Source organism: Pristiophorus japonicus, chromosome 12 (genome assembly GCF_044704955.1).
Source record: "Pristiophorus japonicus isolate sPriJap1 chromosome 12, sPriJap1.hap1, whole genome shotgun sequence".
Taxonomy (NCBI): domain Eukaryota; kingdom Metazoa; phylum Chordata; class Chondrichthyes; family Pristiophoridae; genus Pristiophorus; species Pristiophorus japonicus.
In genome coordinates, this window is record NC_091988.1 from 82395474 (window position 1) to 82419614 (window position 24141).

General features: G+C 42.4%; 2 protein-coding genes across 6 annotated transcripts in view; one reads left to right on the top strand and one right to left on the bottom strand.

Annotated features, from left to right (window-relative positions):
• The window catches only part of LOC139277359 (acylamino-acid-releasing enzyme-like), a 90962-nt gene extending 78940 nt beyond the window's left edge, over positions 1-12022 (bottom strand). Inside the window, exons 1-2 of the mRNA XM_070895719.1 lie at positions 11921-12022; positions 1302-1431 (exon numbers count right to left, since the gene is read on the bottom strand). Of these exons, the coding sequence (XP_070751820.1) occupies positions 1302-1431; positions 11921-11941 (151 nt within the window). The 5' untranslated portion in view covers positions 11942-12022. The remainder of the gene's footprint in view (positions 1-1301; positions 1432-11920) is intronic.
• Positions 12023-12486: 464 nt separating this feature from the next.
• Positions 12487-24141, top strand: part of LOC139277360 (acylamino-acid-releasing enzyme-like) — an 89135-nt gene continuing 77480 nt past the window's right edge. For 3 of the 5 annotated variants that reach the window (XM_070895720.1, XM_070895724.1, XM_070895721.1), the window contains exons 1-4: positions 12578-12661; positions 15025-15154; positions 17275-17401; positions 20323-20413. In XM_070895720.1, the coding sequence (XP_070751821.1) occupies positions 15025-15154; positions 17275-17401; positions 20323-20413 (348 nt within the window). In that variant the 5' untranslated portion in view covers positions 12578-12661. Of the gene's footprint in view, positions 12662-15024; positions 15155-17274; positions 17402-20322; positions 20414-24141 lie in introns of all 5 variants that reach the window. The other 2 variants (XM_070895722.1, XM_070895723.1) reach the window with 1 other exon arrangement.

Here is a 24141-nt window from a genome sequence, read left to right on the forward strand (position 1 = left end):
TATTATCTCCAAGTTTGCAGATGACACTAAACTGGGTGGCGGTGTGAACTGTGAGGGGGACACTAGGAGGCTGCAGGGTGACTTGGACAGGTTAGGTGAGTGGGCAAATGCATGGCAGATGCAGTATAATGTGGATAAATGTGAGGTTATCCACTTTGGGGGCAAAAACGCAAAGACAGATTATCTGAATGGCGGCAGATTAGGAAAAGGGGAGGTGCAACGAGACCTGGGTGTCATGGTTCATCAGTCATTGAAAGTTGGCATACAGGTACAGCAGGCGGTGAAGGCGGAAAATGGTACGTTGGCCTTTGTAGCTAGGGGATTTGAGTATTGGAGCAGGGAGGTCTTACTGCACTTGTACAGGGCCTTGGTGAGGCCTCACCTGGAATATTGTGTTCAGTTTTGGTCTCCTAATCTGAGGAAGGACGTTCTTGCTATTGAGGGGGTGCAGCGAAGGTTCACCAGACTGATTCCCGGGATAGCAGGACTGACATATGAGGAGAGACTGGATCAACTGGGCCTTTAAACATTGGAGTTTAGAAGGATGAGAGGGGTTCTCATAGAAACATATAAGATTCTGACGGGACGGGACAGGTTTGATGTGGGAAGAATGTTCCCGATGTTGGGGATGTCCAGAACCAGGGGACACAGTCTTAGGATAAGGGGTAGGCCATTTAGGACTGAGATGAGGAGAAACTTCTTCACTCAGAGAGTTGTTAACCTGTGGAATTCCCTGCCATAGAGAGTTGTTGACGCCAGTTCATTGGATATATTCAAGAGGGAGTTAGATATGGCCCTTACGGCTTAGGGGATCAAGGTGTATGGAAAGAAAGCAGGAAAGGGGTACTGAGGGAATGATCAGCCATGATCTTATTAAATGGTGGTGCATCCTCGAAGGGCTGAATGGCCAACTCTTGCACCTATTTTCTATGTTTCTATTAGATTTATTTATTCACTTGGAGGTAAATGCAGACACGGAGTGGTTGGACTGAATGGCCTAATTCCGTCCACAAATATTACATAGCGCTGCTAAAGAATACCAGTCAGTATGATGGAAATTTGGATTTTGTTGTGTTAGAAATTCTGTGTTCTGGTCTGTCTAGAAGCAACTGTCCTTTATTTTAAACTGTACTGTAAAGTTACAAAACCATTTAACGGCAACCTAAGTTCAGCATGGAAGCAGTTCATACCACTAGAATGGGAACTTCATTAGATCAACTATCTTCTCTACAGAAAGATACAGCATTTTATTCCACTTCTCCTGTTTAGATGCTGACAGTAAAGCTCGTTGCTCCTGTTACCTGTATAGATGTTGCAGTATTTCCCTCCATACTGGGAAATGACTTCTGGCCCAATGCAGGCTTTCGACAGAGATGGGAATTTGCTCAACTCTTTGTAGATCCCGGCAATCTCCTTGGGATTGGTGACCACCTTCAACCAGAAAAGAGAGTATGATTTATTCATGGGATCAAGTACAATTTTGAAGTTGATCCTCCACTGAGTCGCTGACATTTGGTTTGGTTCACATGTGGAACAAGGCATATTTTATTTAACAGCTAAATTCATTGCACGTTTTAGCACAAGAATGGGGCCTCTATACTGATGTAAAGTGGCCCAGAAATTCCGCTTTCTCCTTCCCGCGGGCGTTCGACTAGATTTTAGAGAAAAAATACGCACCTACTTGAAGCTGCTGCCCCCACTCAACTTTCCGATGCACAGGCCTCCTCTTGTTGCGCACCGCAATGCATGCACGTCAGGACGTGCGCAGGCCTGGAGCTGGAGTCACATGGCTCTGGGCAGCTAATCAGGTATAGTATATTCTCATTCATAGTAATAGGAGTTTCGTAAGTCCGAAACTCGTATTACTATGAACGAGAACCCCCCCCCAAAACATTAATAAAAAATAGAAAATATACACTACATATTTAAGATGAATTTAAATTAAAGTTATTAATGTCTTATAAAAAAAATATTTTCTCCATTTTTTAAAAAGTTTTTAATTATGCCTTAAAATAAACATACCATTTTGGGGAGGGATTTTAACAATAAAATATGTTTTCATAACTTTATTTTTATGTTTTTGTGTGTTTTAAAACACTTGCGCCTATAAAAGTAGGCTATGCGCCTGCTTTTTCAGGCACAAGATTTTTGAGGACATCTGTATGTGTAAATATCGCAAATTTGCACATACAAATGTCCTCGCTCCCGATCTGACTACGATCTGTCAAGCTCCAGCTTGACAGATTGGAAAAGCCGGTTTTCAGCGCATGCGCATTACATGCTGAAAACTGGCTTTTCCGATGCCTTCCCAGGTCCACAAAAATTTCAAGGTAATTATCATGACATAACTTTCCTTCCAGTACTCGCATCAGTGTGGCTCAGTTGGTAACATTCTCTCCGCTGAATCAGAAGGTTTAAGCACCATTACGGAATTGAGCACATAATCCAGGCTCACACTTTAGTGCAGTACTGAAGAAGTGCTGCATTGTCAGGTGCACTCTTTTGGAAGAGACATTAAACCGAGACCTTGTGTGCTTGTTCAAGTAAACATAAATGATCCAATGGCACTATTCAGGAAGTTCTCTGTGTGCTTGACAACATCACCAAAAAAATTATCATTCATTTGTCTGCTGTTTATGTGACCTTGCTGTGCGCAGATTAGCTGTTACATTTCCCTACATTCCTAAAGTGGCAGCACTTCCAAAAATAACTTATTCTTTGCAAAGCACTTTGAGATGTCTTGTGGACAAGATGCTCTATGAATGCAAGTTGCCTTTTTCTTTCTTTCGAACACTCGTACCACCACCACCTTGAGGACCGTAGAGACAATGCTGTCACTAGGATTTTAGTACAGTGAAATGTGTCAAGTTAAATAATATATACACTTGAATTGTGAAAGAAATATCCATCAGTAACTTATAAATTTTAGCCTTCCAAACATAGGTTGTGTCTGGAGAGAACATTTTGAGCTACACAATACCAGGGTGAAGCACTGGTAGTTACAGGTCTGTCACCAGTGATACGAGGGGGGAACCAACCAAAGGTGACGAATTAAGAATATTGTACTAAAAGCATATCATCACAAACTGTGTTATGCAATTTTTCCCCACAGCATACTGATAAGCCTATTGACAATACTGAGGGAACTCTTTGAAACCAAATTTGCTTTCAGCATTTAATTGAGCTCGAAAATGAATTTTCCTTTGCCATGGCTACTCTCCTATTTACAATTTAGTTTTGTTTTACACAAAGTTGAAACTAGTTTTGCTTAACATCCGACTAAGCTGAGGTCTAACAAATGAAATATCTCTTCACTTAAATCATTGTAATAGTTTACAAGAGTGCTCTCTCTGCCTCTTTCCAAGATTCCGGATCTCCCTGTCAATCTTGGTTGAAGAGGGCGGGGGCAGAAATTCAAGGCAGGAAAAAAAAACTTGATTCACAATATGGGCTCCAGCATAAATGTAATTCGTGCGAAAATACCAATCCACAATATATGGGAGACAGGCAGTTTTTTTTGTGGGAGGGTTAAAGTTCTCAAGCGTCACCGATCCTTCAATCTAATCATAAGGAAATTTTCTCTGTGTGTTCTGTGCAGTAAAATCATAAATCTACTTATGAAGAAGAACATTAATAATTTAGTAATACAATGCACAGAGTAAATATTTCCCCAATGTCATCCATTGTAATTTTGGCACTACAATGCTACTGTGGCCCTCAGAGATTCACCTATGCACCACCCACACTGAAATGTATAAGATTTCACACACCATGTATTGCTGTTGACACTGAGCAAGATTTCTACATTTTTGACCCATATTGAACTGTGCATTTTAAAATCTTAAAGCAAGTCAGTGAAATGAAACCTACACTTCATCCATCTCAGCAGAATTCTAGATGTGATAGTACATTCCCTGATGTGTTGGTCTACGCATTAGTTGCAAGAAATCCATAAAACATTTATAAATAACATGCTTACAGATTTGTTAAAACCACCGCAGACGGACAAATATCACAACTCAATACACCACCCACACATTCAATGCAAATGCTACGCTTTGATATCTCAAATTGAACAGGTGTAAATAAATTTAAAACAGGTTAAACATGTGGTCCATCAGCCAGGAGTTGGGAAAGTATCGACTGCTGATCTCTCCATAATTTGATAAGAGATATATCTACAGTGAAGCTAATCATGCTAGGTCAGCTTTTCAGACATTCTCTACCCACCAAAGCAAACAGCCAATGGGAACAGGAAAAATAAAATGGCCCTCAAACTATCTATAAACTGACTGCAAGTATTAGAAACCCATCATTCTGAACATGATGGAACAGATGTCCTAGATCCACATAATTTAATTCAACTGTTGCATTAAAAATGGAGAGAGGCGCTCCCTCTGCATATCTACAATTACAATAATTTTAAAAGTGGGAAGAGAAAAAGAGGATTGACACAAGATTTCAGTAATTACTCATTGTACTGACCCTACATTACAATTCCCCTTCATTGCGGCAGTTGAACAACATAAACAGCATGTGAATTATTCACATGTTAGGGAAACATGTTTTGAGGGAAATAATAATTACCACAATTCTAAGGTTTTATAGACACAACCCTGGTCATACATTGCTGCAGATATCAAAGGAGTCAGGGATAGGAAATTGTGGTTAGCAGCTGCCCAGAGTTAAGTTACTCTGCAACTTCATCAAGCTGAGAAACAAGCACTTCATCTCCTTACAGGTGACTGCAGAGGTTTATCTCTCGATGTTGAATCCATCATGTGAAATTTGCCTAATCCTCTGCGGCCTATTTGCCACAATTGTTTGGCTAGTTCCCAGAAAAACAAATTAGTTTTCCCAAGTACCAGCTTTCAGAAAGAAAGAATGAGCTTGCATTTATATATCACCTTTCACGATCTCAGGACATCCCAAAGAACTTTACAGCCAATGTGTTGTCACTGTTGGAATGTAGGAAACACGGAAACCAATGCTGCGCATAGCAAGGTCATAGGAACATAGAAACAGGAGTAGGCCATTTAGCCCCTTGAGCCTATTCCGCCATTCAATCAGATGATGGCATAGAAAGTCATATATCCAAATATGCCGAAGATAGGTGCCATTGTAGGGATCTAAAAAGGATAGAACAGGGTACTTTTTAAATGGTGAAAGGCCAAAAATCATGGCGGTCCAAAGAAACTTGGGGGTCCAGGTACATAGATCATTAAAATATCAACAAGCATAGAAAATAATCAAAAAGGCTAATAATGGGGTGCTGGTCTTTATATCTAGAGGAGAAGAATACAAGAGAGCAGAAGTTATGCTGCAGCTGTACAAAACAATGGTTAGACCACGCCTGGAGTACTATGAGCAGTTCTGGGCATCACACCTTAGGAAGGATATATTGGCCTTGGAGGGAGTGCAGCATAGGTTTACCAGAATTATATCCAGACTTCAAGGGTTAAGTTACGAGGAGTAACAAATTAGGGTTGTACTTCCTGGAATTTAGAAGGCTAAGGGGTGATTTGATCGAAGTTTTCAAGATATTAAGGGGAACAGATAGTGCAGAAACTATTTCCACTGGTTGGAGAATCTAGCATTAGGGGGTATCATCTAAAAGTTAGAGCCAAACCTTTCAGGAGTTAAATTAGGAAACACTCCTACATACAAAGGGTGGTAGAAATTTGGAATTTTCTTTTGCAAAAGACAATTGATGCTAGATCAATTGTTAATTTTAAAATCGGAGATTGATAGCTTTCTGTTAACCAAAGGTATTAAGGGATATGGACCAAAGGCGGGTATATGGAGTTAGGCCAGATCAGCCATGATCTGAGTGAGTGGTGGAGCAGGCTCGAGGGGCTGAATGGCCTAATCATGTTCCTATGATCCTGATCAGATTCTGGCTGATCTGTAACCAAACTTCACCCATTTGTCTTGGCTAACAAAAATCCATCAATATCAAATTTAAAATGATTAATTGAGCTAGTACACTGTAACTACTGCTTTTTGTGGGAGAGAGTGCCACACTTCTACCACCCTATGGGAAGTTTCCTAAATTCTTTCCTGAATAGCTTGGCTCTAGTTTTAAGGTTATGTTCCCTTGTCCTAGACTCCCATACCAGTGGAAAATGTTTCTCTGTCTATCCTAATCAATTCCTTTCAAAAATCTAAATACCTCAATCAAATCACTGTTTAATCTTCCAGGAAATACAAGCCTAGTTTATGTAATCTCTCCTCATAATCTCACCCTTGGAGCCCTGGTAACATTCTGGTGAATCTGCCTTGCATTCCTTCCAGGGCCAAATATCTTTTCTAAGGTGCGGTGCCCAGAACTGTACACATATTACAGATGTGGTCTAACCAGGGCTTTGTAAAGCCATAGAAAAACTTCCTCCCCTTCTATATTCTAACTCTCTCGTTATAGAAGTTAACATTCCTTTGATTACTTTTTGTACCTGACCACTACATTTTAGGGAACTGTGTACATGGACCCCTAAATTTCTTTGGACCTCCAATATTCTAGCTCTTCACCTTTTAAAAAAATACGTGGAGCTATCTTTTTTTGGTACAAGATGGATGGCCTCACACTTAGCTGCATTGATATCTATCTGACACAGTTTTGCCCTCTCACTTAAACTATCAATGTCTCAATGTAATTTTATGCTCCTGTCTGCATTAATTAAGATGCCTCCATTCTGTGTGTCATTGGCAAACTTAAATATATGACTTTCTATTGTGTTATCCAAGTCATTAATTAATATAGTGAATAATTGAGGCTCCAGCACAGATCTTTATGGGACACCACTAGTCACTTCCTTCCAATTCAAATACATACTCATTATCCCTATTCTGTCTTCTACTAATCTCCTAACCAGGTCAATAATTTGCCTTCAATGCCATGAGCTTTAAGTTTAGCTAACAATCTCTTGTGTGGAACCTAATCGAATGCCTTCTGGATGTCCATATAAACGATATCCATAGACATTACCCTGTCTACTACTTTAGTTACATCCTCAAAAAATTCAGTTGGGTTTGTTAGACATGACCTACCCATTATAAATCCATCTTGGCTCTCTCTAATCAGTTCAAATTTCACCAAGTGCTCAATCACTCTGTCCTTAATTATGGATTCCAATATTTTTGCCACAACTGATGTTAAACTAACATGTCTATAATTTTCAATTTTTTCTCTCACTTTTCTCAAATAATGGAGTTAAATTTGTAATTTTCCAATCTAAAAAGGTACAAATTCTGAATTGACAAAGCTTTGGAAGATTATGGCTAAAGCATCTGCAATGTGATAAGGATCAGATAAACTGGGTTTCTTTAAATTACCTTAACTGTGCACAGCATTGTAGCAATATAAAAATAGCGTTAATCTTTCACAAAGATTAACGTCTCGCTAAAGTTGGAGGAGTGGATTCAAATCATGCATGTCCAAAAAAAGTCCTGCACCAATCACAAAAAACTTCAAAAAAAGTATGATCCCTTTAGACTAATTTGATAAAAGCAGCTTGAGGTGATATAGAATAGCTTTATACATGCTTCCTGCTCTCTGCTTCCTCACTCATCATATCGTCTCATGATCTGACTTGTTCTTCCTTGGGACCTCAAAAATTTGAATTCCTTCAGCCTTTACCTCCTCCTACAATCTGTACTTTTTTTTTTAAACCCAACCTTAAGGATGTATTTTCAACATTTTCCAGTCCTAGTGCTTCTCTACAGTACATAGCCTCAGGTGTTGCCACAGTAACATCAATTTTCCTCTTTTCAAGCAAAATCACTTGAAAAGTTCCCCTGCCCAGAACATTATTAATCTCAGAATAAGGGGCCGTCCATTTAAAACTGAGATGAGGAGGAATTTCTTCTGTCAGAAGGTTGTAAATCTATGGAATTCTCTGCCCCAGAGAGCTGTGGAGGCTGGGTCATTGAATATATTTAAGGCGGAGATAGACAAATTTTTAAACGATAAGGGAGTAAAGGGTTAAGGGGAGCGGGCAGGGAAGTGGAGCTGAGTCCATGATCAGATCAGGCATGATCTTACTGAATGGCAGAGCAGGCTCAAGGGGCCAAGGGGCCAAATGGCCGACTCCTGCTCCTATTTCTTATGTTCTTATGTTTGAACTGCCAGCAGATTGCACAGCACATAGCTGCTGAAGAAATTAGAAAGAGCTAGCCATTAACTATTTAGTCTTTCAATTCAGATGAATATACATTCATCTTGTTTTGTGCACCGAGGTAACATGATGCACTGAAGCATCCAAAGTCTTTCCTTAACAAAAGGATTAGTTGAACAGAAAAGATGACTCATTGGACACTGGTTACGGGTGAGGATTGGCAGTATGTGGTAGATAGGGACAGTTAGATAAACACATGACCGAAAAGTATAATATCACACATGCTAGAAATTAAACAAAATCAGAAAATGCTGGAAACACTCAGTGGGTCAGACATCTGTCGAGCTAACACAAGTCATGTTTCAGGTACATAACTCTTCCTCAGAAGTGTAAGATATTACAGATGAACTATTTAAAAAGAAACAGAACAAAGGAAGGGGGATGGGGATGCACAACAGCCAAACACATCCATTGACCTGTAAAATGCTTCGATGAGAATAAGAGATGGTTAAATGGCAGAAGTGATAGGCGCACAACAACTTGCATTTATATAGCATCTTTAATGTAAAACGTCCCAAAATGCTTTACGGGTGTGCTGTCAAACTAAATTTGGCACTGAGCCAGACAAGGAGATATTGGGGCAGAAGCATGATTAAAGAAGTAGGTTTGAAGGACTGTCTTAAACGAGGAAAGAGGAGACAGGCAGATAGGTTTTGGGAGGAAATTCCAGAGCTTAGGGTCTTGGCAGCTGAAGGCACAACCGCCAATGATAGAGCGATTGAAATCGGGGATGCTGAAAAGGCCAGAATTGGAGGACCACAGATATCTTGGCAGGTTGTGGGGCTGGAGGAGGTTATGAAAACAGAGATAGGGAGGGGCTAGGCCATGGAGGAATTTGAAAACAAGGATGGGAATTTTAAAATCGAGGCATTGCTTAATTGGGAGCCAATGTAAGTCAGAAAGCGCAGGGGTCAAAACTACCACCAAGCTTATGGTCGACAGGGCTGTAGTAATACTCGCCCTCCTGTATGGCTCAGAGACATGGACCATGTACAGCAGACACCTCAATGGGACTTGGTGCAAGTTGGAACACAGGCAGCAGAGTTTTGGGTGACCACAAATTTATGGGGGTTGAGAGGCCGGCCAGGAGTACATTGGAGTAGTCAAGTCTAGAGGTAACAAAGGCATGGATGAGGGTTTCAGCAGCAGATGGGTTGAGGAGGGGCGGAGTCGGGTAATGTTAGAGGTGGAAATAGGCAGACTTAGTGATACCGCGGATATGTGGTTGGAAACTCAATTCTGGGTCAAATATCAATGTTACAAACAGTCTGGTTCAGCCTCAGACAGTTGCCAGGGAGAGGGATGGAGTCTGTGGCTAGGGAACGGCGGGGTCTGAAGACAATGGCGTCAGTTTTCCCAATATTTAGTTGGAGGAAATTTCTGCTCATCGAATACTGGATTTCAGACAAGTAGTCTGACAATTTAGAGACAGTGGAGGGGTTGAGAAAAGTAAGAAGTAGAGCTAGGTGTAGTCGATGTACATGTGCAAATTGATGCTGTGTTTTCAGATGTTGTTGCATGTAGCATGTAGATGAGAAATAGGAGAGGCCAAGGATAGATCCTTGGCAACAGCCATCCAGAGGTAACGGTGTGGGAAGATGGTGTAGTCAACTGTGTCAAAGACTGCAGACAGGTCAAGGAGGATGAGGAGAGATAGTTTACCTTTGTCACAGTCACACAGGATGTAATTTGTGACTTTGATAAGGGCTGTTTCAGTAATGGGGCAGAAACTTGATTGAGATTCAAACATGGAGTTCCAGGAGCAAAGATGTAATTATAGAAATAAAAGACTTATACAGGACACAGAGCATGAGGAAGGCTAAAGTAGAATGGGAAGCATGGAAAACTGGCGCAGTCGTTGATGGCCAAAGGGTCTGGTGGAAAAAAAAAGGTCAACACCAAGGGATAATCTATGTTCTGACAAATACCATGCAACTCGTAACATACTGTAGCCCAAGCAGATATGTAAACTTTTCAGAATTCAACACAAATGTGACTTTTTGTTAGTCCTGGATTGGCCATCCAGAGAAACAAAGTCCTAGAAAAAGAAAGTTGACTTAATAATAAAGAACTTGCATTTATAGAAGGCCTTTCATGACCTCAGGATGTCATAATGCATTTTACAATCAGTAAAGTACTTTTGAAATGTAGTCGTTGTTGTAATGTAGGAAATGCAGCAGTCAATTTGCGCAGTGAAGTCCCAGAAACAGCAATGACCAGATATTGGCCCATAATTTGCAGTCAGTGGCAAAGCAAAGATATTCACCGCTGGCCTTGGAGTAAACTTTCCACGAAGACTTTGTGATCTCTGTGGCAAGAAGTTCGGCTTTTCCAATGTGCAGTTGAAATCAACATGGTTTCATGGGAACATAAGAAATAGGAGCAGGAGTAGGCCTTTTGGCCCCTCTAGCCGGCTCTGCCATTCAATAAGATCATGGACTCAGCTCCACTATCCTGCCCGCTCCCCATAACCATTTATTTCCTTATCGCTCAAAAATCTGTCTATCTCCGCCTTAAATATATTCAATGACCCAGCCTCCACAGCTCTCTGGGGCAGAGAATTTCATAGATTTACAACCCTTAGAGAAAAAATTCCTCATCTCAGTTTTAAATGGGCAGCCCTTTATTCTAAGACTATGTCCCTTAGTTTTAGTTTCACCAAATAGTGGAAATATCCTCTCTGCGTCCACCTTGTTGAGCCTCCTCATTACCTTACAAGTTTCAATAAGATCACCTCTCATTCTTCTGAACTCCAACATGTATAGGCCCAACCTATCCTCATAAGTCAACCCCCTCATCTCCAGAATCAATCAAGTGAACCTTCTCTGAACAGCCTCCAATGCAAGTATATTCTCCCTTAAATAGAGACCAAAACTGTACACAGTATTCTAGTGTGGACTCACCAATACCCTGTACAGTTGTAGCAGGACTTCTCTGTTTCTATACTCTATCCCCCTTGCAATAAAAGCCAACATTCCATTTGCCTTCCTGATTACTTGCTGTACCTGTATACTAACTTTCTGTGTTTCATGCACAAGGAACCCCAGGTCCCTCTGTACTGCAGCACTTTGCAATTTTTCTCAATTTAAAATCCCATAGCGCAAGCTGCTGTTACATCAACAAGCTGTCTAAGCAGCCACTCAAAATGCAGAATTCTCAAGACAGGAAACAGAAAGCATTAATAATCACAAAAAAAATTATACAGCGAAATAAAGATTGGGACATACAGATTGGGTTAAGGTAGATACTGAAATATCATGAATAAACTTTTAAAATATATTTTATTTTTATTCATTTTATTTAAATGGAGAAATCTTACATTCCACTAATATAAAATTATCTTTTCAGTGCCAGAATACCTGTCCTGGGGGCGGGGGGGACAGGTGACATGTCACTGAAAGCAGGGAATCAACAGGTGGGGGGAGTCCACCATAAAGCCATGGCTGGGTGTAAATAGTCTCTGGCTAGGAGCAGGTCTTTGAAACCAAGGGCACCGGGCCCAGGGGACTGGCTTTTCATACCGTGTTCGGGTCAGGCCCGCGGGGCACCAGCCGCACCCACTCCTGCGCAGAGGCTTGACACCCATCTCAGGAGGCCAAATAAAATGCCCTGGGAGCCCGGCCCAGCCTAACCTGCCGGGCAAGGAGCGGGGCATTACTTCGGCTACCGAGCACAGCGCGGTGAGACCAGAGGCAAAGCTTCTCCAGCACAGTCCAGGCCGCAACCTCCCTCCTTCTCTCTCTTACCTCCGAGCCCATCGTTTCCATGGTTACTGAGCGGCCCGGAGCCAGCCGCCTGAGCGGCCCGGGGATTTACCAACCACCTGCAGCCTGGGGGGGAGGGGGAAAGAGGAACATTTACTGTAGAAATAACCAGTAGTTCAAGAACCATTTGATGCTGGAAACCTTTTATACTAAAATAAATATGATTATTTAGTGTTCTAAATGTCTTTGAGGTGATACTGTATGTCGAAATACTGCGATTTTCCCCAGACTCGGCCTCCCCTCCGCCCCTTTCTGAGTGAGAAAGTCCGATCCTTCACTGCCTCCGCGCCGCGCGTGCGTGACATGCAGTGACGTCACACGCGCTATGCCTGAAGGCTGGCTGCAGCAATGTGGTGTGGGTGATCTGTGACTGCTGCAAGGCAGTGTGTTGGTTGCTCAACTGGTCATTCCTTTTGTACTAGTTCAGAGAGTGACTGTTAGCACGCTATTTGACGAGAGAGAGGAATTGGCATAGCCTCTATTTTCACCTGATAATCACAGCATAACCTTCCATTCGGAATTGCTTATCAGGAGCTGTTGTGAGCTTTTCTTGGCACCTGTAATTATACAAGCCGGTTCCTGTTCCAGCTGACATCAGCTTCTGTTGACCTTTGTCAAAACACTTTGGCTCATTGCCACACTTGCTGCTTCATCATCACTCGTGATACAAAACTGTCCCTGCTACCCTGCATTAGATTCAAAGGCACTACCACTTTAAATCAGGTATCTATTTATTGTTTACAGATTTAAAACTTTATCACACACCCAAATGTCCTTCATTTTAGAGACTTAACGATTTTGTTACAGTAGTTCCTGCTTTTGCTCAATACATTTCAAGATGCCGAGTTCAGGGTAGTTTGAGTGATGTCAGTTAGTCTCTTCCTTCCCCTTCCCATCCTGCTTTTCTATTTGCTCAAGTTTTACCAGTTAAAATGGTAAGTGCCGGTAACACTGGGTAAATAATGGTTTACAAATAAACTTTCAGGCTTGTATGAAGACTTATCTTTTGTTCAAAGAGATGTTTGTCATTTGCTGTAAATATCTAATTTGAAGTGTTGAACTGCTGTATTGTGACTAACTTATCATAGCTTTCAGATGTTATTAATAGAAAGAGAATCCAGACATGTGAACATTGTGTTATCTTCTAACACTTAGATTGGAATTTTACAGTGTAGCCAAAGAGTAGAAAAGTTGTGACTTGGCTATTCATGTGAAATAATCTCTCTGAGCTGATGACAGCAGATTAATCCTAAAGAGCATTTCAGGCTCCAGTTGTTTACCTGAACATTGCTTCACACTACAGATTTGATTAAAGCTGCATCTGTCACATGGCTGCAAGGGACAATGAAGTTTAAGTCTCTCTCATATGCACAGATCCATCCTGCTTTCTCTAGCTTTTGCTTTTTCCCTTTTTTTCTTTCCCTTTTCTGACATTTCTTTCTCTTCACAGCCCACCACCTTATGGGATTTGTCAATATTTTTGCTTGCCAATAGATTTAATAGGGGATTTTCACTACAGCTAGGAATGCTGGGATAGCCCATCTCCATAGCAAGAGAGAAAAGCAAGAGAAATACCAGGACTAACTGACACATCCCATACATGACTAAGATTGGAGGGTTGGGTGATCATTACCTTACAGATAAGTCTCCCACCAAACATAGAAGAGTTGGTAGATCTGAAAACTGTACCTAAGGTCACAAAAGGAATGCAGTTGATGCATTTGGTCTGGCTTAATTTATCCATCAAAAATGAAAACACAGCCCCCACCTCATCACAGAATCTAATTGAATCTTGAATAACTATAAGCTTTTTATCTTCACTATTTCTGCAAGTCTATTCAAAGTGTTCATTATTTTTAGGTGAAGAGATCCTTCCTGACCAGTCCTAAATTTTCCCTTTTCCAGTTTGAACAAATGCCCCCTTGTCCTGTCCTCTTGGTTTACCTTGAAGTAATGCTCCAGTTTTACCATCTCTAAAGTGTTGAATAGCAGGAGATGGCTGGCCCATTGTCTGTATGGAAAATAGGATCAGCACGGGCCAGCCCACACTGAGATATATGTGCGCGCTAGGTCCATGCAGCAGAGCAGGTCTCCAGTCGTCTTGGTTAACCCTGGCCACTGGATAAAGGCCTAGCTCTGTCAAGCCTGTGTCACCACACGTTAAAAACATTCACGCACAGGCACCTTCCTCCCCCTAAATTGGAGTTCAGGACTGGAACATCGGGTCCTTCATTGAAACACCTGTGAACTCGTGGAAGCAAGTCATCCTCGTTCGAGGGACCACCTATGATGATGATGATATTTTGATGCTTCTATAAGGCCTTTCCACAGTCACCTCCTTTCAAGGTTTTCATTTTTAGCCATTTTACACTATGTCACCTGTCCTTTCTTCCAGTATGTAGTAGTTTATACTTCTAATAATTTTCAACTATTCTGTCCATTTACAGATTGTGTCTGACTCCACCCGTAGGCCCATGACTCCTTTCCCCTGACTCAACCTCACCAACTAGTTTGCTATCATATGCAAATGAATTTTCCTTGCCATATCATCTGCAAATTTGACCACTTTGCATTCTGAGTTCAGGTCACTGATGTAACTTAGAAACAGTAGAGTTGCTAGCACTGAGTCCTGGGATAATCCACAGTAATTCCTATGCTCTGATCATGCTCTTAACAAGTCACTGCTGCTTCCTTCCTTTCAACCAGTTTCTTATCCATTTCTAGGTTTTACCTTGAATTTGAGATTATGCACCACAATATAGTCCATTCCATGTATTACCTCCTCAAATAAAATTAAATGAAGATGAAACATAATCTTCCCCTTCTGAAGCAATGTTAGATGCTATTTACCAACTTATCATTGCACAGATAATCCTCAAATCTGAAATGTTGAGGTTTCTAGGTACAAAAAATTGGCAACTGTTCCTAAGTAGGAACATGGTGATTTCTGAATTCTTCTTTCCGTTCAGGAACTGAAGCAGGATTTAAATTGGAGCTGCTGTAACAGTCATTCAATAGTAAGTAAAATGGTTTCCTAGACATGTAGGATGACTTGCTAAATAAGGTTTTCTTGCTTTTTATTGGAGATGGTAACTGATTCAGAAGAGATAGCTGGGATCTACCGAGAGATCAGCAAATTCCCGATTCCGCTGAAAGGCTTCATTGGACCACAGGTTACTTTGAAGCATAGGGGTCAATACTGCATCATCTACACAGGTACGATAATGACTGATCGTAAAATGGGAAGCGTCAAGAAATGCATGAGTTAATCAGATTGTGCATTCTGTAAGTGGTGTCATTTTTTTAATCCCACATGAGAAGGTTTCCAAGGGATGATGTGCCTCTTGTTTTCAAATGGGTTCTGTTAAGTCACAGCACTAGCAAGCCTAGTGATTATGGCACCAGAAAATATTACAATCGAGGTCGTGCTTTAATTCCCACCATAGCAAGTTGTAAAATTGGATTCAATAAATCTGATAATTTGTGGGCTAGCGCCAGAAGAATGGCCATGAAAGATGTTGGATTAAAAACCCATCTGGTTCACTAATGTCCTTAAGGGATAGGAACCAGTCATCCTTGCCTTATCTGAGTTACATGAGTTATGATTGACTTTTAATGCCCGCAGGGGAACTAGGGATGGACCTTGGCAGTGTCGCTCGCATCCCTAGAACAAATTTAAAAAGCAATCTTCTGAGCAAACAATATGGGTACAGATTCATTAAAATGAACACATGGAAAAATTAAGTTGCTCCACCTATCCCGTTATAAAATTTATTTATTGTTTTGGGTTGTGAAACTCTAAATGTTTTAACTGAGAAATGAAGCTCCTGAATTGCCTCATAATCATATGTGCCCTTACTAGTGTATCTCAATCATCTTTTGTTGCTTTGTTTGATACTCAAAAGTGCTTGTTTGAGGCATCATAGTGTTCTTAGAAATGCAATGAAAGTAGATCTGGGTATCATATTATTCTCTGGATATTTATAGACACTTTTATCAATTTCTATAGTTTTTGAGTGAGATGGGATGTTATATTCAATATCTAAGATGGACTCCTCTAAAGAAACCTTCTGTAGTAAGATAAAACCTTAGAAATACCAGTGATAATTAAAGGGCCATTGTCTTCATGGAAAAAGATCAGTTTGGCACAGTTTTACTACTTGGAGGAGTTCTGGTCATTTTTGTCAGGTGACACCATACACAAAGCAATGCCAATGCATTTCAAAATGATTTGTGTCATGGGTTTGAATGCAACTTGAGAGGTTTGCAAACTTCTTTATTTCATGCAGTCTTTCAAGCTTGAATCAGCAGGATTTACAATAAAACATCCGCTTTCTGAGAATGACTCACTTTGTTTGCCTTTTCAGCTCACAAATTGTGAGAATCAGCTGCCTTATTAATGAAAACGCCATGTTTAAAGTTACTGTAACACCCAATGTGTCCAAGATGGTTTTTTATTCACCATTTTGACAAACTCCTTCAGTTAATTTAATGGTTCCAGCAATGGTAATGTTGGCAAAAATGATATCTGGAACAGTTTGAGATGGTAACTGAATTTAGCAAACAGGTAGCCTTAGACTAGAAGACGGCAGAAGTGAGTAGCAAATGCAGCAAATTCTAGACTGCTTCCTGCCGTAAGTCAGTGGTTTATAACATGCTGGGGGAAGAATTTCTCTGGTTGCTATGTGTAGAAAAATCATAAGCATATATTTTTTTAATAAAAACAGAAAATGCTGGAAATACTCAGCAGGTCAGGCAGCATCAGTGGAGAGAGAAATGGAGTTAACATTTCAGGTCAATGGCCTTTCGTTGGAACTGGAAAAGTTAGAGATATAGCAGGCTTTAAGCAAGTGCAGAGGCAGGAAAAGGGGGAGGGAGAAAAGAACAAAAGGGAAGGTCTGTGATAGGGTGGCAGGCATAAGAGATTAAATGACAAAAGATATGATTGTACAAAGCAAAAGGAGATGGTAATGAGAACAGTAAAGAAACAAAAGATGGGTATAGAAAAGGCATAAATGGGAATAGCAGAATTATTAACAGCTACCATCTGAAAAAATGGGGGTAGACGTTGTGGCCTGAAATTGTTGAACTCGATGTTGAGTCCAGAAGGCTGTAAAATGCCAAATCGAAAGATGAGGTGCTGTTCCTCGAACTTACGTTGAGCTTCGTTTTGCTTTAGCATTTTTTTAATATGCGTTTACGATGCTATTGCAAATAGTAATCAGAGCTACCCACTTGTAGGTAGACAAGGGTTTGATGAGAGTTTATCTGTTGCATCATGCCATGTATAGATGGGGAATAATGTGCTGAGCAGATGTGCTTATTATTTGTTCCAGAATGGTCTCAGAGGGATCTAGAGCGAGCTGAGCGGGTGAAGTTATGCCGAGAGTACATTGTATTCTATGATGACAATTCCATTGTACACACTAGCCCTTCAGGAAAATGCACAGAACTGCGGGACGAGTGAGTATAACCAGGGTAGGGCCATGCACGACTCAAGAGGTCATTGGTTGTTGATTAAGCTCAATCTCTGGCAAGTTTGACGTCAGTGCTTCAACATTGTACAAGTTTCTATCCTTTTCAAAGTAATATTTCCCCCACACTCTCCCTTTTTTTGTCTCCTATCCTGTTGAACTACAGTTTTATGGATATTGACCGTTTGCTCAAATTATTTCTGTGAGCTAGGATAATGAGTTTGCCAGCTTATTCAACCGTGGAAGGGGCTGAAAAGTCTACTTTCACCCCCCCCCCCCCCCCCCCCGCCTTTCAAAAGCTCTGGAGAATTGAGGCCTCGATCACCATGCTGGGTGATATCAGCTGATACAATACAGACCAGGGATTTGAATCTGACATCCGGCACGGACATGATAGGCCGAATGGCCTACTCCTGTGCCATAAGTTTCTAGGATTCTATGATCTTGACAATTTTTTCAGTCAGAGTTGTTGGGATCTGGCACGCTCTACCTGATTCAGTGGGTATCACCACTGCTCTGTCGACCATGAGCTTGGTGCCGGGTTTGAGGTCCTGGTCTTCAAACACTCTGTTCCTCAGGCAACCGAAGGCTGCACTGGCACACTGAAGGCGGTGTTGGACTTCGCCGTCGATGTCTGCCTATGTTGACGGTAGGCTCCCAAGGTATGGAAAATGGTCCGCGTTGTCCAAGGCCTCATCGTGAATATTGATAACCAGGGGGCAGTGCTGTGTGGCGGGGTCAGGTCGGTAGAGGACCTTTGTCTTACGGATGTTTAGTGTAAGGCCCATGCTCTTGTACGCCTCGGTAAAGGTGTTAACGATGGCTTGAAGTTTGGCCTCCGAGTGTGTGCAGATGCAGACATCGTCTGCGTACTGTAGTTCGATGACGGACGATGGGACGACCTGGGATCTGGCCTGATGGCGGCGGAGGTTGAACAGGTTCCCGTTTGTCCTGTAATTTAGCTCCGCTCCAGCAGGGAGCTTGCTGACGGTGAGATGGAGCATTGCAGCAAGGAAGATCAAGAAGAGCGTTGGTGCAATGACACAGCCTTGCTTGACCCCAGTCCGAACGTGGAATAAGTCTGTGGTGGATCCGTTGGTCAGAATCATGGCTTGCATGTCATCGTGGAGCATGTGGAGAATGGTGACAAACTTTTGAGGGCAGCTGAATCTGAGGAGGATGCTCCATAATCCCTCATGGTTGACTGTGTCTATGGCTTTTGTGAGGTCGAAGAAGGCCATGTACAAGGGTTGGTGCTGTTCCCTGCATTTCTCTTGTATCTGCCGCGCGGTGAAGATCATGTCCATTGTGCCCCTTAGTGGACGGAATCCGCATTGCGACTTTAAGAGGAGTTCTTCAGCCACAGGGAGAAGGTGATTCAGGAGGATTCTTGCGATTACTTTCCTGGTGGTCGATAGCACGGAGATCCCTCTGCAGTTACTGCAGTTGGACTTGTCACCTTTCGTGAAGATGGTCACAATTACAGCGTCTCTGAGATCTCCTGGCATGATCTCCTCCTTCCAGATAAGAGAGATGAGGTCATGGATCCGTGCCAGACATGCTTCTCCACCATGTTTTAGTGCTTTGGCGGGGATTCCATCTGCTCCTGATGACTTGATCTTCAGTTGTCGGATGGCCTTTTCAACCTCATGGGCTGGGGTTGTGCTGAGATGGTGGCGGGTGGCATGCTGTGGATGGAGTCGAGGACACTCATGTCGAAGACAGAGTCTCGGTTGAGGAGATTCTCGAAGTGCTCCTTCCAGTAGGCACTGACTGCCTCTCTGTCCTTGATGAGCACCTCTCCGTTCTTGGCCGGTAGTGGGGTAGGGCCTTGGGTGCTTGGGCCGTAGATCGTCTTGATTGCGCTGAAGAAACCTCGCACGTTGTGGTGTCAGCTAGTTGCTGGATTTCTTGAGCTTTCTCCACCCACCATCTGTTCTTTAGGTCATGGGTTTTCTGTTGTACCTCAGCCTTCTGACGTCTATAGAGCTGCTTTCTTACCCTCAAGTTGTGTTGCTGTTTCCAGTCCAAGAATGCCTTGCGCTTGCGGCATATGAGTTCCTGGATCTCCTGGTCATTCTCATCAAACCAGTCTTGGTGTTTCCTGGTCAAGTGACCGAGCATCTCTTCGCAGGTGCTGATTATGGAAGCCTTGAGGGTTGACCATGCACTGTGGACACTCTGCGTCTCTGGGTTACTGGGAGTCGTCAGGTTGGTAGCGAGGCGCTGGCTGAATAGGGCTTTCTTTGTATGATCTTTGTGTGCACCGGCGTTGATTTTCCTGCGGCGTTGTTTCTGTTACCATCGCTGTTTTGGAACAATGTTGATGGTGATGACTGAGCAAATTAAACAGTGGTCTGTCCAGCAGTCGTCCGCTCCTGTCATGGCACGGGTGATGCGCACGTCTTTGCGGTCCCTCGCTCGAACGATGACGTAGTCTAGCAGATGCCAGTGCTTGGAGCGAGGGTGTTGCCATGAAGCTTTATATTTGTCCTTCTGATGGAACAGGGTACTGGTTATGATGAGGCCATGTTCTGAGCATTTCATCAGGAGGAAGGTGACATTGGAGTTGGCTTTCCCGACCCCCCTCTCTGCCGGTCATCTCTCCCCAGAGATCACTGTCCTTTCCGACAGTAGGAATATGCGTGTGTGTGTTGTGGTAATACCTTATACCTGTACATTGGTCAATTTATTGTCTTGGCATTATGGCAGCATTGATGAGAATGGGGTGTAGGAATAAAATAATTCTAGATTTAATTCTTATGGTACATTTATTAGAATGCTGTGTGTAACTTGAAACACCATCTAACAGAGTATTGTGAATCTGCACTGCAAGACAGTGAGCTTGTTAAAGAGGATTTATAATATGCTAATGTTGGGCCTAACATCATTCTGAACTTTGACCCACAGATTGCTGAACCGAGATTCGCCCTCTGGCACTTTGAAGGCCGTCCTAAGGGGGCGTACCAACAAAAAGGGGGAGGAGCAGCAATATCTGGAGGTAACTAAGGCTAGAGTAACATGGGTGAGAGAGGGAGCATGACTGTAATAAATGTGTGTGTATTTATTATCTGCTGTAAAATACTGTGGCACTGGATCGAGCAAGCAGAAACAAGAAAGATTAAAGATAATAGATTGTGTTTTTCCTCCGCCCCCGCCAATGTTTGTTAAGATAGAAGATTATACCTCACTAGATTTTCATGTGTGCTGATCTTTGCAGATGTACCATCAACAACTTAGAAGCCACTAGCAATGTTTCAACTCGTATCACTAGGAACCATCATTTACTGTGTGGAACAAGATGGTTTTTGATTTGCTGGGGTTATGGAAGTACAGTCCCCACCACTTACAACAGGGGCATTGGTGCGAGCGTGATTTGCCCGTTATACATTTTGGGCGGTTTAAAGGGGTAAGGCAATTACTATTGAGCAAGACTGTCGCAAATCACTATTGAAGCTATAATCCTGCACCATTTAAGGGATTAGGTAAACAAGATAATTGCATTTTAACGAGGTGCTATTTATTTATTGAACATGTTTGTTACTGCAGTCATTGCTGAATCATGTAAACTGTAACCCAGCACCAGTTAGAGGTGATTAAATATATAAGGGAATTGCACCTTAACAAGCTGCAAACATAGGAATAGGAGTCGACCATTCAGCCCCATGAGCCGTTTCCACTATTCAGTTCGATCATGGCTGATCTGTATTTTAATTTTACCTGACAGCCTTGGTTCTGTAACCCTTAATACCCTTGCCTAACAAAAATCTGTCATCGCAAATTAAAAATTTCAGAGTGATTATTTGCACGGCATTTTTGACTCTCTCTGCGCATGTGCACCCATTTGGTACTGCGCATGCGCACCCAATCTGTTCGCACATGTGCAGTAACTAACGGTGCGACAGCTGCGGTCTGCACTGACACACTTTCCTTGGCTCTGTACGGATGAAGTCAGGAGATCGCATGGTGTGGTGAGCGGGGGGGGGGGAATGGGGAGAGGAGCGGAAAGGGCATCGAACGGGTAGACTTAGGGAGCGCTCGAACTTGGTTCTAATTGCCGATGCCGACAGCGCTATGAGTGGGTGGAAGTTCCAGGCCAGGGGTGACGGTGGGCCCGGACACTTTCAGAGGAAAATTATATTAGGAGGGAATACAAAAAACGTGCGCAGAGGCTGCAAGGTGACTTAGACAGGTTAGGTGAGTGGGCAAATGCATGGCAGATGCAGTATAATGTGGATAAACGTGAGGTTATCCACTTTGGGGGCAAAAACAGGAAGGCAGAATGGCGGCAGATTAGGAAAAGGGGAGGTGCAACGAAACCCGGGTGTCAAGGTACATTAGTCATTGAAAGTTGGCATGCAGGTACAGCAGGCGGTGAAGAAGGCAAAGGGTATGTTGGCCTTCATAGCTAGGGGATTTGAGTATAGGAGCAGGGAGGTCTTACTGCAGTTGTACAGGGCCTTGGTGAGGCCTCACCTGGATTATTGTGTTCAGTTTTAGGAAGGACATTCTTGCTATTGAGGGAGTGCAACGAAGGTTCACCAGACTAATTCTTGAGATGGCAGGACTGACATATGAGGAGAGACTGGATCGACTGGGCCTGTATTCACTGGAGTTTAGAAGGATGAGAGGGGATCTCATAGAAACATATAAAATTCTGACGGGACTGGACAGGTTAGATGCAGGAAGAATGTTCCAGATGTTGGGGAAGTCCAGAACCAGAGGTCACAGTCGAAGGATAAGGGGTAAGCCATTTAGGACTGAGATGAGGAGAAACTTCTTCACTCAGAGAGTTGTTAACCTGTGGAATTCCCTACCGCAGAGAGTCGTTGATGCCAGTTCATTGGATATATTTAAGAGGGAGATAGATATGGCCCTTACGGCTAAAGGGATCAAGGGGTATGGAGAGAAAGCAGGAAAGGGGTACTGAGGTGAATGATCAGCCATGATCTTATTGAATGGTGGTGAAGGCTCGAAGGGCCGAATGGCCTACTCCTGCACCTATGTTTCTATGTTTCAAAGACGAAAACTTATACTGCCAAAAATTGCAATGAGAAAGGGTTAATTTGCAATGAAAAAGGGTTAATTAATTACCTTGTAGTAAAGGGGCCTTTCGGGAAGAGTGACCATAATATGAATTTTACATTCAATTTGAAAGTGATTTTGTTAAATCTGAAACTACGTAACTATGAGAGGAGAGTTGGTTAAGGAAGATTGGGAAACGACATTAAAAGGAATAATGGTAGACAAGCAATTACAAGCTTTTAAAGAATTAATGCATAATTTACAACAAACATACATTCCTTTAAGACACAAAAATCCTACAAGAAAAGTGTTCCAAGCATGGCTAACAAGAGAAGATAAAGATAGTATTAGATCAAAAAAAAGAGGCTTATAATGCGGCCAAAAAGATTGGGAGGATTGGAAGGATTTTAGAATTCAGCAAAGGAGAAATTGATAAAGAAAGGAAAATAGAATATGAGAGTAAACTAGCAAGAGACATAAAAACAGACTGTAAAATTTTTTATAGGTATGTAAAAAGGAAAAGATTAGCGAAAGTAAATGTGGGCCCCCTACAGGCTGAGACAGGAGAGATTATAATGGGGGAAAAGGAAATGGCAGAGAAATTAAACAAATAGTTTGTATCTGTCTTCATGGAAGAAGACAAGAAAATCTCCCAGAAATAATGGAGTACCAAGGATCTAGCGAGATGAGGAACTGAAAGAAATTAGTATAGATGCAGCCTCGAAAATCCGGAGTTCCATCATGTTCTCGAATCCGGACTCCGGACCGATCGGTGGCAGGGTCGTCCGGAATCCGTAAAATGTTCCAGAATCCAGATCTGCCGACCTCGGGAAGTCACTCGCCTCGCCCTACTTGCTGCCACTCGCCTCGCCCAGTTCACTGCCCTTACCTCAGGGCCTCCTTGCTGGCCCACCTGAACACCTCCTCTCGGCGGGGTCCACCGGCCCGAACAACTCCTCGGCGAGGGCACCCCCCCTGCCTTTCTAATGTTCCGAAATCCGGAAATACCGAACCTGGGCTCATGTGTTTCCGGATTTGTGACGTCAGAAAGACAATTGAAAGTCCTGAAAAGCCCGAGGTATCCGGATTCTCGACGCTGCACCTGTATTGGTGGTAAAAATAGTACTGGAGAAATTAATGGGACTGAAAGCTGATAAATCCCCTGGACCTGATGGCCTAAATCCTAGGGTTTTGCAAGAGGTGGTTATAGAGATAGTGGATGCATTGGTTGTCATCTTCCAAAATTCCATAGATTCTAGAACGGTTCCCACAGATTGGAAGGCAGATAATGTAACCCTGCTATTTAAGAAAAGAGGGAGAGAGAAAACTGGGAGCTACAGACCAGTTAGCATGACATCAGTAGTAGGGAAAATGTTAGAATTTATTATTAAGGACATGGTAACAGGGCACTTAGAAAATAGTAATAGGATTGGGCAGAGTCAACACAGATTTATGAAAGGGAAATCATGTTTGACAAATCTGTATTTTGAGTTTTTTGAGGATAAGGGGGGGACCAAAGGATGGGGTGTATTTGGATTTTCAGAAGGCATTCGATAAGGTGTCACACAAGAGATTATTGAACAAAATTAAGGCTCTTGGGATTGGAGGTAACATACTAGCATGCATTGAGGATTGGTTAACGGACAGAAAACAGAGAGTAGGAATAAATGGGTAATTTTTAGGTTGGCAGGCTACAACTAGTGG